This window comes from Mus pahari, chromosome 7 (genome assembly GCF_900095145.1).
Source record: "Mus pahari chromosome 7, PAHARI_EIJ_v1.1, whole genome shotgun sequence".
NCBI lineage: Eukaryota > Metazoa > Chordata > Mammalia > Rodentia > Muridae > Mus > Mus pahari.
In genome coordinates, this window is record NC_034596.1 from 93143039 (window position 1) to 93159640 (window position 16602).

The 16602-nt window shown below is 39.9% G+C and overlaps 1 protein-coding gene across 6 annotated transcripts in view; it reads left to right on the forward strand.

The window, feature by feature from the left end:
• Spata7 (spermatogenesis associated 7) overlaps positions 1–15937 on the forward strand; it is a 37357-nt gene extending 21420 nt beyond the window's left edge. For 2 of the 6 annotated variants that reach the window (XM_029541151.1, XM_029541152.1), the window contains 8 exons: positions 4494–4622; positions 5805–6238; positions 7447–7513; positions 9891–10006; positions 11043–11096; positions 12101–12178; positions 14950–15007; positions 15222–15871. In XM_029541151.1, coding sequence (XP_029397011.1) covers positions 4494–4622; positions 5805–6238; positions 7447–7513; positions 9891–10006; positions 11043–11096; positions 12101–12178; positions 14950–15007; positions 15222–15791 — 1506 coding nt within the window. In that variant the 3' untranslated portion in view covers positions 15792–15871. Of the gene's footprint in view, positions 1–4493; positions 4623–5804; positions 6239–7446; positions 7514–9890; positions 10007–11042; positions 11097–12100; positions 12179–14949; positions 15008–15221 lie in introns of all 6 variants that reach the window. The other 4 variants (XM_029541153.1, XM_021202130.1, XM_021202129.1 and 1 more) reach the window with 4 other exon arrangements.
• Positions 15938–16602: the final 665 nt, after the last annotated feature.

Consider the following 16602-nt stretch of genomic DNA (forward strand, 5'->3'; position numbering starts at 1 on the left):
AACAACAAAAAAAAAAAAAAAAAAAAAAAAAAAAAAGAAAAGAAAAGCAGGTGTTTGTAAGACACATCATTGCTACAGCCTGACTTGGGCTGCAGGTTTGGGTAGCTTTGGGTCAGCAAATTTTGAGCATGTGTGCTCTTCAGGACACAGCACCTCGTCACAACTGCCTGCCAGTAGAAAGCCAGCACTGTGGACACCTGGGAAATCAGTTCCTAGCTGCACTCCACTCGCTAGCCAGAGACAGCAATGCGCCTGGCCTGCAGGCTACAACAGTTGGCTGGCCTAGACTGGGGTTTTGTTTGTAATTCTCTTTAACATTTGTTTGAAAAATTATTCTGCTCACAGTTGGATGAGAAGTGATGGCAGTTTTTAGAGTCTCTCTCATGTATAGATTTTGGTTTTTAATTAAAAATGTTTTTAATATAATGTTGAGGTCTTTGATCCACTTGGACTTGAGTTTTGTGCAGGGCAATAGATATGTCTATTTTCATTCTTCTACATGCATACATCCAGTTGGGCCAGTGCCATTTGTTGAAGATGCTTTCGTGTCCACGGGGTTGTAGGTTTACTTCTGGTTCTCCAATTCCATTGACCAACCTGTCTATTTTTATGCCAGGGTTTTATTTCTATTACTCTATAGTATAGCTTGAAATCGGGTGGTGATACCTACCTCCAGAAGTTCTTTTATTGTACAGGATTGTTTTATCTTTCAAGGTCTGTAAAGACCTATGTTGGAATTCTTATGGGAATTGTGTTAAATCTGTAGATTGCTCTTGGTAGAATGGCCATTTTTACTGTTAATCCTACCAATCCATGAGCCTGGGAGATCTCCTCATCTTCTGATATTTTCTTCAGTTTCCTTCTTTATAGATTTGAAGTTCTTATCATATAGGTCTTTTACTTGCTTGGTTAGAGGTACACCAAGATATTTTATATTATATGAGATGATCTTGTGAGGTTTTTTTTTTTCTTTCACTTTGTTTATATGATGGATTACATTGAGAGATTTTTGTATGTTGACCCATCCCTGGATCTCTGGTATGAAGCCTACTCGATTATGGTGGATGATGTTTTTGATATGTTCTTAGATTTGGTTTGAGTGTTTTCTTGAGTGTTTTTTGCATCAATTTCATAAGGAAGACTGATCTAAAATTCTCTTTCATGGTTGAATCTTTGTGTAGTGTAGGTATCAGAGAGACTGGCCTCATAAAATGAACTTGACATTGTTCCTTCTGTTTCTATTTTATGAAATAATTTGTAGAGTATTGGTATTTGCTCTTCTTTGAAAGCTTGGAAGAATTCTACATTAAAACCATCTGGCCCTGGATTGATTGGTTGATTGGTTGATTGGTTGGTTGGTTGGTTGGTTGGGACCGGTTCTATTTCCTTTGGGGGTATAGGTCTACTTAGATTGTTTGCCTGATCTTGCTTTGGTAAGTGGTATCTTTCAAGAAAATAGTCCATTTCATTTAAATTTTTCATTTTTGTGGAGTACAGGTTTTTAAAGTATAACCTAATGATTCTTTGGATTGCCTCAGTATGTGTTCTTATGTCCCCCTTCTCATTTCTGAATTTACTAATTTAATTAGTTTCCTCTTTCTTTTTAGTTAGTTTGACTAATGATTTGTCTATCTTGTTGATTTTCTCAAAAAACCAGCTCTTGGCTTTGTTGATTCTTTGTATTGTTCTCTTTGTTTGTGATTGATTTTAGCCGTGAGTTTGATTATTTCCTGCACTCTATTCCTCTTGTGTATGTTTGCTTCTCCTTGTTTTAGAGCTTTCAGGTATGTTGGTAAGTCACTAGTATGAGATCTCACTAATTTCTTTATGAAGGCACTCACTGCTATGAATTTTCCTCTTAGCATTGCTTTGTGTCCTTAAGCTTAGGTGTGTTGTGCATTCATTGTCATTGAATTCTAGAATGTCTTTAATTTATTTCCTCTTTGACCCAGTGGTCATTCAGTAGAGAATGACTAGTAGTTCCCATGAGTTTGTAGGCTTTCTGTTGTTGTTAAGTCCAGCTTCTGCGATGGCCTGATAAGATACAAGGAGTTGTCTCAGTTTTCTTGTATCTGTTGAGACTTGCTTTGTGACGGAGTATATGGCCAGTTTTGGAGAAGGTTCTGTGAAGTGCTGAGAAGAACGTATATTGCTTTGTGTTTGGGTGAAATGTACTGTAGATATTTGTTAGGTCCATTTGAGTCATAACATCCACTGGTTCCACTATTTCTCTGTTTAGTTTCTGTCTGGATGACCTGTCCATTGGTGAGAGTGGCATGTTGAAATTTCCCACTATTAATGTGTTGGGTCAGTTTGTGATTTAAGCTTTAGTTAAGAATCTGGGTACTCTTGCATTTAGGGCATAGATATTCAGAATTGAGATGTCATCATGGTGGGGTTTTTTTTTTTTTTCTTTAGATTGTTGTCCTCTATCTCTTTAGATTAATTTTGGTTGGAAGTCTACTTTATTAGATATTAGAATGGCTATCCCAGCTTGCTGCTTAGGTCTGTTTCCTTGAAAATCTTTTCCTAGCCTTACTCTGAGGTAATGTCTTTCTTTGATGTTGAGGTGTTGGTTCTTTATGCAACAGAATGACGGATCCTGTTTTCACACCCATTCTGATAGTCTGTGTCTTTTTATTGAGGAATTGAGTCCATTGATGTAGAGAGAGATTAAAGACCAATAATGATTGTTAATTCCCATTTCTTTGATGTTGGTGGTGGTACTATGTGTGCATGCATGCATGCATGCATTTTACTTCGTTTTTGCTGGTGTGAAATTATTTCCTGTGGTTTCTTGGGTGTGGTTAAGCTCGTTGGGTTGGAGTTTTCCTTCTAGTTTCTTTTGTAGAACTGGATTATGGTTAGGTATTGTTTAAATTTGGTTTTGTCGTGGAATATCTTGTTTTCTCCATCTATAGTGATTGAAAGTTTTGCTGGGTGTAGTAGTCTGGGCTGGCATGTGTGATCTCTTAGAAGAGTACAAGGCATTTGCCCAGAACCTTCTGACATTTAAAGTCTCCATTGAGAACTTAGGTATAATTCTGATAGGTCTACCTTTATATGTTACTTGGCCTTTTTTCCTGTGCTGCTTTTAATATACTTTCTTTGTTCTGTGCATTCCATGTTTTGATTATTATGTGGTTGGATTATTATTATTTTTTGGTCTAGTCTATTTGGTATTCTATACCCTTCTTGTATGTTTACAGGAATCTCTTTCTTTAGGTTAGGGAAATTTTCCTCTATGATTTAGTTAAAAATATTTTCTAGGCCTTTGATCTGGGATTCTTCTTCTATTCCTATTATGTTTAGGTTTAGTCTTTTCAGTGTCCCATATTTCCTGGATGTTTTATGTCAGAAACTTTTAGATTTAATGTTTTCTTTGATCAATATATCAATTTGTTCTATCCTATCTTCTATGCCTGAGATTCTCTCTTCTAGCTCTTGTATTCTGTTGGTGGTGAATATGTCCGTAGTTTCTGTCCTCTTACCTAAATTTTCTGTCTCCTGGATTCCCTCAGTTTGTGTTTTCATTGCTTCTATTTCCATTTTTGGGTCTTGAACAGTTTTATTCATTTCCTTTACCTGTTTGTGTTTTCCTAAATTTCTTTCTTTTTGGTTTTTTGACACAGGGTTTCTCTATATGGCTCTGGCTGTCCTGGAAATCACTCTGTAGACCAGACTGCCCTCAAACTCAGAAATCTGCCTGCCTCTGCCTCCTAAGTGCTGGGATTAAAGGCGTGCACCACCACTGCCGGGCTTCCTAAATTTCTTTAATGGATTTATTCATTTCCTCTTTAAAGGCATCTGTCATCTTCATAACATTGGATTTAAGGTCATTTTTTTGTACTTCAGCTGTGTTAGAATGTCCAGAGCCTGCTACATACAGTAGGATAGCTAGGCTCTGGTGGTGGTGTATTGCCCTGGCTGTTGTTGTGTTGTTATACTGGCCTTTAGCTGTCTGGTTGACTCTGGTACCCAAAGGCCTCCAGGAATGCAGGCAGAGCTGTGAGCAGGACAATGGAGTGCAGAGGACAGGTGGCAGTTTACTGCTATAGGGTACGCTTTACAGGGACTTGAAAGGCCGAGGATTCAGGGAGCAGGGTCTTACCTGTTTGTCCCTGGTGTCACCAGGCCTCTGGGAATCCAGGCAGGGCCATGGGCTAGAAAATGGAGCTTAGGGGACAAGGGCTCTGGTTCACCACTGCTGGGGACCCAGTTTGCCTACATTTTTAATAAGCTTTAATGATTAATTCTTTAGACATATTTAAGTAATCTTAAATTATTAATTTAGGTAGTATATTTTAATAATTGGGTGAATTTTAAGGTTAACAGATATAATCTTACTGAAAAGAGAGTTGCAATTTGAAATGCTGGCTTTGGCCTCCTAGTGGCTTAGCAGGTTCTGCATAGGAGCTCATATTTCAGAACACAAATCCTCACCGCCCACACTGCTCTCCACTCACCCTGGCTCATGTGATGTCTGCTCTCAGGACCCTTCCTCGGGCTTCCCTTCCAGCTGCTGCAGACCCCCACACTGCTCTCCACTCACCCTGGCTCATGTGATGTCGGCTCTCAGGACCCTTCCTCGGGCTTCCCTTCCAGCTGCTGCAGACCCACAGGTGCAGCTGCTTCTGGCCTCTAATACTAACCAACTGTATGGATGTGGTTCGTGTTTGTGAATAGAGTATGAAACATTTCAAAGCAGTCCAAGTAGTAAAAATCAAAATCTATTCATTCTTTTATAAAACATAAATAACTTGGAACTTTTGTAAAATAGGTATTAGATTTTTTTCACATAATCTGCCCCTTGCCTGGTCTTCAACTGAATTGTTTTCAACTGTTTGAGTATCTTAACAGACAGTTGTAAGATCTTGGTCCATCATTTATTCTGCTGTTGTCCATGAAAGAGATTTATTACTCAGTTGCCTTGTGATTGTAAATTGGGTAGGTGTTCTTTACATGAACTTTACATAAATCCAAATCACAGAAACACTGTATAGCAAATCACATATACTTAACCATCTCAGTGGCCCTCAGCCTTTCTATTTCTGCCCTTAAAGGTTCTCTTTGCTATTTCATTCTAGTAAAACTTTACACTGATAGAATTTCTTTTACAGTCAATCTAATACCCTATACATTTCTCCTTACTCTGGGTTTAGCTTATACCATTCCTCTGGGTATAAGTAGCTCTTATGGTTATTAATTAATAGCTCTGTAGGATTCAGAAATCTCTTTCCAAAGAGACAAGCTCTTCGTACACCAGCAGTAATATCAGCCTAGTTTGGGAGCACATTTTAAAGCTAATATGCTGAAGTAATAACATAAGACAATACTCATTCTGTCTTTTGTTTTGAGAAAGAAAGATTAGAAAGAAAATTGTGTCTAGACCTATTTAGGAAATAGTCATATAGTTTCTTTACTTAGATATATCAGTTTGTAAGTTAACTGACCTATACATTATCAAGAAAAGAATTAAGATCAATTTAAGATTCCTTGTGCTATAAACAAATTCTAAAATTGTTAGTTTTCAGATGAATTTTTAAAACAGATAATACATAATGTTAAAGAGTAGATCATCTTGTATCTGAGGTTCTGCCCCTCCCTTTCTTCTAGAAAATAAGGACAGGGCTGAGAAGGTATCTCAGTGGTAGAACACTTGCCTGACAGCTCAAGGCCCTGGCATTCAGCCCCATCACTGCGAGAAAACAAGTGCCTAGTTAGAGCCAAGATGCATGTATAAGTTAGTCCTGAGATTCCCCAGTGGCAGTGCAACTGATGACTATCATATCAAATATTCTTAGCCCTCAGGTGAACCACAAGACCGGGATGTGTTAATAGAAGAAATGACAAAATATCCACCATTTTCTAAGTCACTCATTCCTTCTTCCGAGGGACTGCATCTAAGTCTGCCTGAATCGAGTAAGATGCTCATGAGTGGCACCCAGAAGCATGCCAGCACCTCTCCATCCAGGTACTCAGGCTGTGGGCACAGCTGCGACAGGCGGCCTAGGAGTGCCCACCAGTTCCAGGTAGTCATCGCCAAGACTCCAAGTGGAGATCTGTTGGAAAAGCACTCTGACCTCTTCTCTAACAAGCAGTCGCCATTCACTCCACGAACTTTAAAAACAGAAGCAAAGTCCTTCCTGTCACAGTACCGCTACTACACACCTGCCAAAAGAAGAAAGGATTTTTCAGATCAGCGGATGGAAGCTGAAACCCAAACTGAATTAAGCAGGTCTGTATGGCATGTCCAGAGCCGACTGCAAGGCCAGCGAGTCAGTGGAAAGGATTCATGAGCAGTGTTTCTTTCTTTGTTTATATGTCTGCCTTGAGATCTGGCTGGGCCTTTTCATTGAAATGAGTTAGTAGACTTTCCAATGGGTCTTTAGAAGCAGCACAGTAACTTTTTGTAAGCTATTAGATTTGTTAAGTTCTTATAACTATGAATGCTATATAAGTTATTGTTGTAAACATAGTTCTTGAACATTTTATGTCTTTAAATGTTACATTTTCAGAGGAGCCTTAAGATATATTGCCAGATACTGTAGCTGTAGATATGTATTCACGTTAACAGTGGTAAAACAGTGAAGCCCAAAGGGGAGAATAAGATCCTGTCCAGTTCCCTGTGTCTTTCCCTGGCAGAGGGTCACTGCTACTATGGTATCAGCTGCAAGCATGACAGCTGAGAGGACATTGAGTTGGAGTTACCTTGATAGGGTTTTCTTCTCCTGTAGTAGATGGGTTATGTTAAATATGCAGTAAGTTTGCAAAGTGATTCAAATTTATTTTGTTCTAGAGTTTAGTTGTTCAAGAAGTCAACCATTGTTAAGACTGGTTCTCTGAGTACAGACAAGAGGTGCAATGATAGCAAATTCACCTGCATTATTTAATTTTAAAAAGGATTTGGATCTGTAATAGAAATCGTCAGCTGAGGGAGGAATGAAGAGACCCCTGCCGGACTTGGCAGCACAGATCCTAAAACTAAAGAGACAGATCAGCCTGGCCACTGTGCAAGCATGGCACAAAACTGGGGTGCAGGCCTTCGTTGTCAGGCCTGTGGGAAGGGGGTCGGTAGCCATGGTAGGAAGAGCTGGGGGAGGACAGTAAACAGAATGAATGTATACTTGTCTGAAATTATCAAAGATCAAGTTTAATCAGTAAAAAGAGAAAGATGCAGAAATTATCGTATCTTTATAAATGTTATAGTCTCATTTCTCTTACCTCATTGTATATTTAACTGAAATCTAATTATCAGGTAAGGAAAAGGAAGCATATGTGAACCAAATCATGTCTATTTTCAGATACATAATTAGAAATTACACATTTTTTAAAAAGTAAATAGTTGGGATTTTATTTGCTTATAGCATACTTTTTCTTGACAATAAAGCCTGTTGTTGCTGTGTTTATAAAGAAGTAACAATCATTTCTTTGTAAATGTTGTAGCTTTAACTCTGAGCTTGGGACAGCTGAGAAAATGAGCTCAAAGGACTCAGAAGTGAACGTAAACCAGGTACTAAACAGATCTTCAGAGTTGGAAGTGCTTTGGCTTGTGTAGGGTGCACACAGCTATTCAGACTCTCAGGAGTGACCTCTATATAGTCAACATGTGACAGTTTGCAGGTGGTGACCATGCTCTCTGAATGACCACATGGATCCTACCAAATCCAGGAAGTCATTTGTTATTAGCACCCAAGTGGTTTGCTGGCTGGTTAGCTAGCTGAATGGGTGGATAAATAAAATATACAGATTCTGAGAACCAGGCTTGGTGACATTTGCCTATAATCCCAATGCTTGGTAAAGGTAGGAACATGAGTTTGAGGCCATCATAGACTATACAGCCAACTGGAGTCTAGCCTGAGCTATGTAGCAAGATTGTGTCCCAAAATAACCAAGGGCTGGAACGATAGCTCAGTGGTAGAGAAATTGTTTAGGATGTGCAAGGCTAGGTTTGGTACCACCCCTGACACACAGAAAAAATAGACTAGTTCCTAAAGGTGCTATCAAAGATACATACAAGTTTGAATTTTCAATGCCTGTATATTTTATAGAATTGTTGATGACTATATTATTATAAATCTGACATCATATAAGAATCAGTAGATAACATTCTCTTATGTTTTTGCCTTTATTTTATAATCTTTATTATACTGTTTGTATTTTGAATGTTTAACAATGATTTATTTTAACATATCACAGCTTTAAATGTGATTTTTCAAGCAAGCTCATTCCATTTGGGTAATTTCAATCATGTATTTATGTTCTAACTTAAATTTATTCATAAACATGGTTTATTATCCAAACTGTGGCAGAAGAAAACTGATTCCCAAAAGCATCTCGTGACCTCTACATGTGAACTGTGGTATGCACATGCCTGCACTCACACAAACAGCATGCACACATCATTGTCAGCAGCGCAATAATAATGATAGTGGTAAGTGAAAATGCTAAGAAGCCCAGTTTATTACTTTGCGATCCAAACATTCATAGTCCTTCAAGAAAAGCATGGATCCTCCCTCCCAGTGGTGCAGAGCTGAGAGAGCTAGTGAAGTATTAACTACAGCAGATCTACACATTACACTTAGAACTGTAACACATTTTACATAAGTCAGCTTTGTAGGGCTGGGGATGTAACTTACTTGGTAGAGTACTTGCCTAGCATGAACAAAGCTGATACACTGTACTGCAGGAACTTGGTTGGTTGGTTGATTGTTTTGTACTGTTTTGCGTACATCTATGTCTGTGTACCATGTGCGTTGACTGGTGCCCAGAGAGGTCAGGACAAAGTGCTGGATCCCCTGACTGGAGTTAATGACAGTTACATGTGGCCCTGGGAACTGAAGCTGGGTCCTCCTAACCACAGAGCCATTTCTCCAGCCCCAGTAGGGCATGCTTGTACTTCTAGAACTCAGAAAGGAGAGAGAGGCAGAATGATCAGAAGTTAAAAGTCATCCTTAGACACACAGGGATTGTTAAGGCATCCTGAGCTACAGAAGACCTGTTTGAAAGAAATGAAAAAACATAACATTATAAATAGTGCAAATAAATAGTGCCAGGTTTGTGACACATAAGAGTCTGCTCAAGTCATGAGCCATTATTCTGTTTAATAGTGTTCATATGCATTGCTACTGTGGCTGCTCTCATGTGTTTGACATAGATGTGCTTTTTAATCATGTATTTTTTTTCAAATTTGTATCATATTCATAGATTTCAATTCTATCTTTTGTTTCTTAGGGTTTTTGGGGGGTTTTTTTGTTTTGTTTTGGTTTGGTTTTTGGTTTTTCGAGTCTTAGTTTCTTTTTTTAATGTGGGTGTATGTGTAGGGGGATGATGTCTCCCATCCAGTTCCTAACCAGACCAATTGCTTAGTTTCTGGGTTCAGAAGATGGACATTTCAGGGATAGCCAGGTGTAGGGGCTCACCTTTCACCCCAGCACTTAGGGGGCAATCCAGACAGCAAGTTCCAGGACAGTTAAAGCTCCGTAGTGAGACCTTATCTCAAATCAAAGAAAGGGTGTAAAAGATAGTATGGTGCTTGCAGTGAGATCCTGGTGTCTTGGCAGGTGCCCCAGGTCTGCCTAGAGTTGGGACCCTCGTGCTTCTGGCTCTTCAGAGCTGGGTTACATACACAGACTCCTGCCCCAACCTGTGACTTATGATTTACCTTATGATTTCCTAATGCTTTTTAAAATGTTGCTCATTAACATAAAGATGACGTCGCTTCATCTTTAAATAAACATGGGGAAATGCTGACTGGGTAAACTATTCTACAGTATTTTTGTTTTAATATGTCAGGTACTTTCGTGTTTTCATTTTCATTAAGATTTGCTGTTTTATTTCTTTTACAACATACTTTTGAAACAAATGCATTCTTTTTGTTCCACTTCCAGGTACCTAATTACATGAGAAATGGTGCTGAAGACAAAATAGCTCCTTTACCCTCACAAGGACAAAACCTAGCATGGGACAGTATTCACGATGGGATTCTGCAGCAGTCCTCAGAAAGGTGCGTGGCAGCCTCACACCTGGATCTGAACGTGGGGGCTAAGGCAGGAGGGCCACTGCAAGTTCAAGGTCAGCCTAGTGTAGAGTAAAACCCTGCCTCCATTTGCTGTCCTGTGTAATGGACACACAGCATTCCCCTTACGTACTGTTTTAATTATATGTGCTAATAGATTTTAGCTAATATATTCTACTAAGGAAAGTTTATAAAATGTTCGATAAAGGTTAGACTTAGTTTTGCTAATGTGTTGATAAAGGGGAAGAGGATGCTAGTTTCCAGTAGCTGCTCTTGAGGAGAGATTCTCTGGCAGCCTTACCATTTGATGAGTTTGACTCTGAGATTTGGAGACTGGCAAGCTGTCTCAGCAAGGGAAAGGGCTTGCCTTGCAAGCCTGATAAACAGAGTAGATAAAAGGAGAGGACTGACTCCTGAGAATCACCCTCTGATCTCATGGTACTTGCCTATACACATGTGTACACAGACACACACGAACACAAAGACACATGTCACACAATAATTAATAAAAATTTCAAAAACCAAAAGATTGTGATGTGGAATATTCCCACATTCCAGTCTTTGGTCTGCCCCGCTGGTGGGAGATGTTCTGTAAACACGGCTCCTCTGGTTTAGCGACTGACATTCACACCTAGCAAAATGTTGGACTAGCAAGTTTTGGCTCTCAACTGCATTTCCCCTGTAAGAGACTGGGTATGAGATAAAGGGAGGAGAGTTCTCACACAGGGAGAATGAGGATGTGTTTGGGCACAGAAAGGAATGTATAGACGCTCAGGGCCCAGCTTCTCCCTCGGGCCCTTCTTAGGCCACCAGTAGGTTGAGTTCTAATTCCTGTCCTTGAAACTCATTGCACATGTGCACACACACACACACATGCATGCACGTACCCACAGAGTTAAATCAGGATAGGAAAATGCAGACAGAAATTCCAAAGCACTTCATTAATAATGTAGAATGCCAGTCACAGAATATATACCAACCTTTTATGTTGTTGTTAAAATATTTTACCTTTCTCTCTTTCCAGGGCACCCTGTAAGCTCTCCACAGAGTTTTCTCCAGACAGTAAAATCTACTCTGAGTAAGATCATGTTGCCCTCTTCATACTATGGTGGGAAGCAGAATTAAGACTGGGGGAAACATAAGATAATTTAAGACTGGAGCTTCTCTCTCTCCTCCCAGCTTTGGGAATATCAGTGGTTTAATTAGTGCTGATGGGGGAAATCTGGGCATTTAATCTTCAGTAGAAATGTGTCCCTAAGTTAATAACATCCACTAGTAATTTATAATAACTAGAGTGTAAAATGCTCACTTATCTTTATAAATTGAGACAGTAGCGAGGCCTGCAGGGGTGACCTGGATCAGGTCTCTTTGGTGGTTTGGGATGCACACCATGTCATCCATGGTGTCAAAGGTTAGGTTACAGTTTTAAGTCACATTTTTCAAGGAAATAATCCATTTCATAGTTTCATTTATTTCCAAGCCTGGTTGTTCTTAAGCAAGTTCCTGTGGGTTGGTTTAAAACTGACTGGTTTACACAGCTACCTCACCCTAATTAGTTCACTCATGCAATCAAATATCCACTTGCCATTTCCACTCATTCATGAGTTAGCTAAGTAGAATCAATTATAATAGAATCCTAACCTCTTATAATAGGTACTAAAATTTAGATATTAAATAGTATAATAAATGAACACATTTTTGTGTTCAATAATTTAAAAATTACTACAGCATTTTCATCTAAAAATACCTATTAGAAATTCTTTTTTATAGGGATTTTGAGGGAAAAAAATTCTCTCTCAGTAAATTTCCTGATAAACACGAGATGCGGAACAGGACTCAGTAAACATCGCGCCCACCCCTGTTCCCCTGGGTGGCGTCTCTGTCTTTCTGCTGTTGTGAATATTCCAAAAAGATGAAGTTCTACTCTGTTAGGTGCTAGCTTCTCACTTTTACTATTTTCCTTTTGAACATGAGAAAACAGATTTGTTTTCTAACATTCCCTGTCCTCATGGGTCACAGTCCTGTGACCTGCCTGGGCGCTCTCGCCATACAACACTTCTGATGCTCTGTGTTCTTCTGCAGTGAAGAAGAGCTGCTGTACCTGAGTTTCATGGAAAATGTGACAGATGACATCTTGAAACTTGGTTTATTTTCTAACAGGTTAGAGGGTTTTGTTTTTTTTAATGTTTACTGTAGTTGAGATGTACATTAAATATTTTTCATACTATACGACTTTTTAAAAGTTATACTGTTTTATGATCATGTTCTTATAATTGATAGTAAATTATAAAGGCTGTTTCACACTCCATAGAAAACAATAGATTTTTTTTAAATATTATATCATCTTGACTTATATCAGAATATATAATGAATTGAATTTTTGCTATCTGGACAGCCTTCCTGATTCCACTTTGTGTGTGTGTGTGTGTGTGTGTGTGTGTGTGTGTGTGTGTGTGTGTGTGTGTGTGTGTGTGTGTGTGTGTGTGTGTGTGTGTGTGTGTGTGTGTGTGTGTGTGTGTGTGTGGTCACATGCCACAACAGAGTGCTGAAAGGGTTAAAAGATGGCCCCTGGGAGTCGGTCCTCTCCTTCTACCATGTGGGTCCTAGAAATTGAACTCAGATCATCAGGTTTGGTGGCATTACTTGGTGAGCCGTCTTATCAGCCCACAAACATGTTTACTACATCTTACAGAAGATCTAATAAGGACAAATTAGAAACTGTTTGCCACTTAATGTGAAATGGAGGAATTTGCAAAACCATCTTAGCTATTGCATTGCTTAAGGAAGCTGTGTGCCTAGTGCTGCTCAAACACTGCTCTGTCTAAATGCACAGGCACAGGCTCCTCTGTGTGCAGCAGAGCATAGAACTCCAAGCACACGCCATACTTCCTCAGTCATATGATGCAACTGCAGACATCACAGTGGCAATGTCTATCCCTACCTCAGGGTTTGCTTTCTAATGAAGGACCTTTCGTTATTGTAATAAAAAGATCGGGAATGAATGTGCCAGCACTCTCAGACCTCCTTTCTTTGTTTAAAAAAAAATTGTTTAATGGGGGCAGGCGAGATAGCTCAGCGGCTAAGAGCACTTGCTATTCAACCATGAGGACCCAAGTTCAGACCTCGGCACCCCATCGTGAGCCAGGTCTCGCACAAGGCTGTCAGGAGCAGAGACAAGAGGGTTACTGGGGTGTGCTCGTTGCCAGCCCACCTAAGAACAGGAACCTCAGTTGAGGAGAGCCCTTGTCTCACAGGAATAGACAGAGAATACAAGACACAGATGCCGTCCTTGACCTTGAGTGTATACACAGGTGTGCACACATATACATACAAAACTAGTAACTTTAAGAGCTGCATAAGGAGTTTGTAAGTTTCAAGGTGAGACAGTTTAGAGAGCCACTTCCCAGCAGCACCAATAGGTGGAACCCTACTGGACTACACATTTTACAGGGTTAAAATGGTAACTTATATGTTTTTTAATACAACCCCAAAATTTGCATATCATTTACATGTTTCCTTAAATGTTTATATTTCCTCTTAAAATTTAGCACTGGTTCATAAGACCAAAAATAGAACCAGACTAAGAAAGAAACTAAATGGGGCAGGATGGAGTTCACACTGAAAAGTGTTCAACCTGCATCTAGTTGATGAGAAAATGCGTGTGCTTGTGTGTGTATGTATGTGTGTGTCTTTATACCAAAATAATATGTATTATTTAATCCCAGTTTGAAGAAATACATAAGCATAGAACAGTGTTCATGTGTGCAATTCCAGAATGTTAGCAGTACCTGTAGAGTAGGATACAAGTTTCTGGATCTTTAAACATGATAGGATAACCCAGGCCTCCTGGGTTACCGCATGTGTTAACACGCATGAATAATGGTGGCCAAGGAAATTAGTTGTTTCCGGGAGATTTGTGAATAGTAAGAGTGGTACTGGACCTGCTGTAGAAAGAATGCATTCCCTGAAGCTAGTCACTTCTCTGAAGGGATTGTGACCTTTGCTTCTCAGGTGACTTTTCTGAAGGGGCTGTAACCTTAGGGGAGAGGAGACTCATCCTAGAGATGTAATCTCTCACCTTTACCATGGTTTTCACTCGTCTCCATATCCTGGCTTTGGTAGGAAGAGAGGTAGAATTGTTGCTGTGGGCCAGGTGTGGTAGAACACGCCTTTAGTCCCAGCAAGGAGGCAGATCTCTGAATGCCAGGGCTGCATAAGAGACCGCAGCTGGGGTGAGTACTGGCAGACTGTTGTATATCTAGCTATGTTTAGCATAAATCCCTGGCATTCACTTGGAGACTGTTTTGTAGGCTTGGCATCCATGGAGAGTATTCTTTAGGAGCCAAGGTTATCCAGCTCTGTGAGAGTATTTTCTGTAGGATTTGGAGAAGGGCGTAGGGAGCTTTTAGTGTCTGTGTGCCTAATGGGGACAGAGATTTGCAGGCAGTTCTATACTTCACCTAAAACAGTCACAGAAACATAAGTAGTACGTAATCCTTCCGATAGACTGGCATCTGTTATATAACTTAAAAACAAATGCATAACAGAAGCCAGGCTGCCTGCCAAGTTAGAGAACTTGACAGAGCAGGAAGGATTAGTTTCTAGCTTCACAGAGAAAACCATTCATCTGAAAACAACTTTCCAGCCTTTGACGGTTTTTACATTATGTAACTATTTTACATTTAGTGAATTATCTGAGTTTAAGATACTAATATTTTGGGGCTGGAGAGATGGCTCAGTGGTTAAGAGCACCGACTGCTCTTCCAAAGGTCCGGAGTTCAAATCCCAGCAACCACATGGTGGCTCATGACCATCCGTAATGAGATCTGACGCCCTCTTCTGGTGCATCTGAAGACAGCTACAGTGTACTAATAAATAAATCTTTAAAAAAAAAAAAAAAAGATACTAATATTTTTCTTTATCATTTGTAGGTTTTTAGAACGACTGTTTGAGCGACATATAAAGAAAAATAAACATCATTTGGAGGAGGTTGGTCTTTCTTTGGAATTTAACGTTTTTCTATTCTCTAAAAGGATATATTTTATTTAAAACAGGCACTTTCCACCTTGTGCTCTTTATGAGGGGAAGGGGCAGGACTGGGAAAGTGTTGACCCTGAGACTAGCAGCACTGAGATAGAAGCGTTCAGTCTTAATAGTGTAGCAAATGTAATGACCCTCAGAATTGCTTTCCCCCTAATTCTAGGGGAAGATGCGCTACCTGCTGCATGGGCTAAAGGTTGACTTAGGCTGCGTATCTGAGGAAGACCCAGCAAAGCAAAAACATTTCAGACTGTTGAATCAACTTCATTTTCAAAAGGCTCTGATTTCAAGAGAAAATGAATTTGTAAGTGATGAAGAAATAGTAAGTCATCATGAGCGTCAGCAGTACCAGGAGGCCCTGGATATGCTGTCAGCTGTGCCGAAGGACGAAAACAAGATGTTCTCTTTACCGGGTGAATTTTTAATACCAGCCCATAAAGCCAAGCATTCAGAGGGTGTTATAATTCAACAGGTCAATGATGAAACAGATAATGAAGCCTCACCCTGGAATGAAAACAGTCCAAGTGTTTCTGATAGTTTAATAGACCAGGAAACCTCTGTGGATGTCATTGAAGGTGACAGTGACTTTGAAAGGGCTGAGACTTCCAGGGAACTCTGTTGTCTGAGCACATCACTGTCCCCATCTGGTCCATTCCCCAGCATCGACGGTGGCAGTAATCATGGTAAGGAATTATCGACTCTAAAAATCATGGAAATGAGCATTGAAGACTGACCTTTGGATCTTCATTAATAAATACTCCATGTGGCCAGTAACTCAATATTACTTTTCTTATTTTTTTGTCTCCTTTTACATATTAAGATTTCTGTAATTTCAATGCCATGTAATAAATTACCACAAATTCAGTGTCTTGAAACACCACATATTATTAATCTCATAGTCTGTGGTTCAAGAATTCAACACAGAGTGATGGGTTCAAAAGCTATAGCCCAGGTGTATTCAGGGCTGTGATGGCATCAGGAGGCTCGCCTGGGGGAAGCTGCTTCCATGCCACAGTTGCCAGCAGAATTCGTTTTTTTGCACCATGGGTCTGCGAGTTTCATCTGGTTTTGGCTAGCTAGTGGACAAGATGGCTACCTGCCATCTCCTGCCACATGCACGCTCCCTAAGCAGGTCACAGCATAGCAAGGGAGAACCACAGAGGCTGCTAGCAAGACAGAGAACTCTTGGTTAGAAGCAGGACAGTCACAGGTCTCTTGCACTCTTCAGGGGTGCGGGGATGGTACACAAGAGTGCAGATGCAAGGGTGGGAACCACTGGGTTACCTGAGGCTCTTTCGACCACCACTTCTAAAGTCATTTTTCAGAACATGTTTGGTCCAACACAGTGACCATGGGAACTGAGAAATGGTTTATAATCTGGGATGGTCTTAAAACATTACATCTTATGATGTACAGAGGCTTGAGGGTTAGTTTTGAGACCAGCCTGTCCTGTAATGGAGACTCTTGTCTCAAACAAAAACCACAAACCACACAAAACAAAACCGGTGTCTCAAGAGATGATCCTCAAAAAAAAAAAAAAAAAA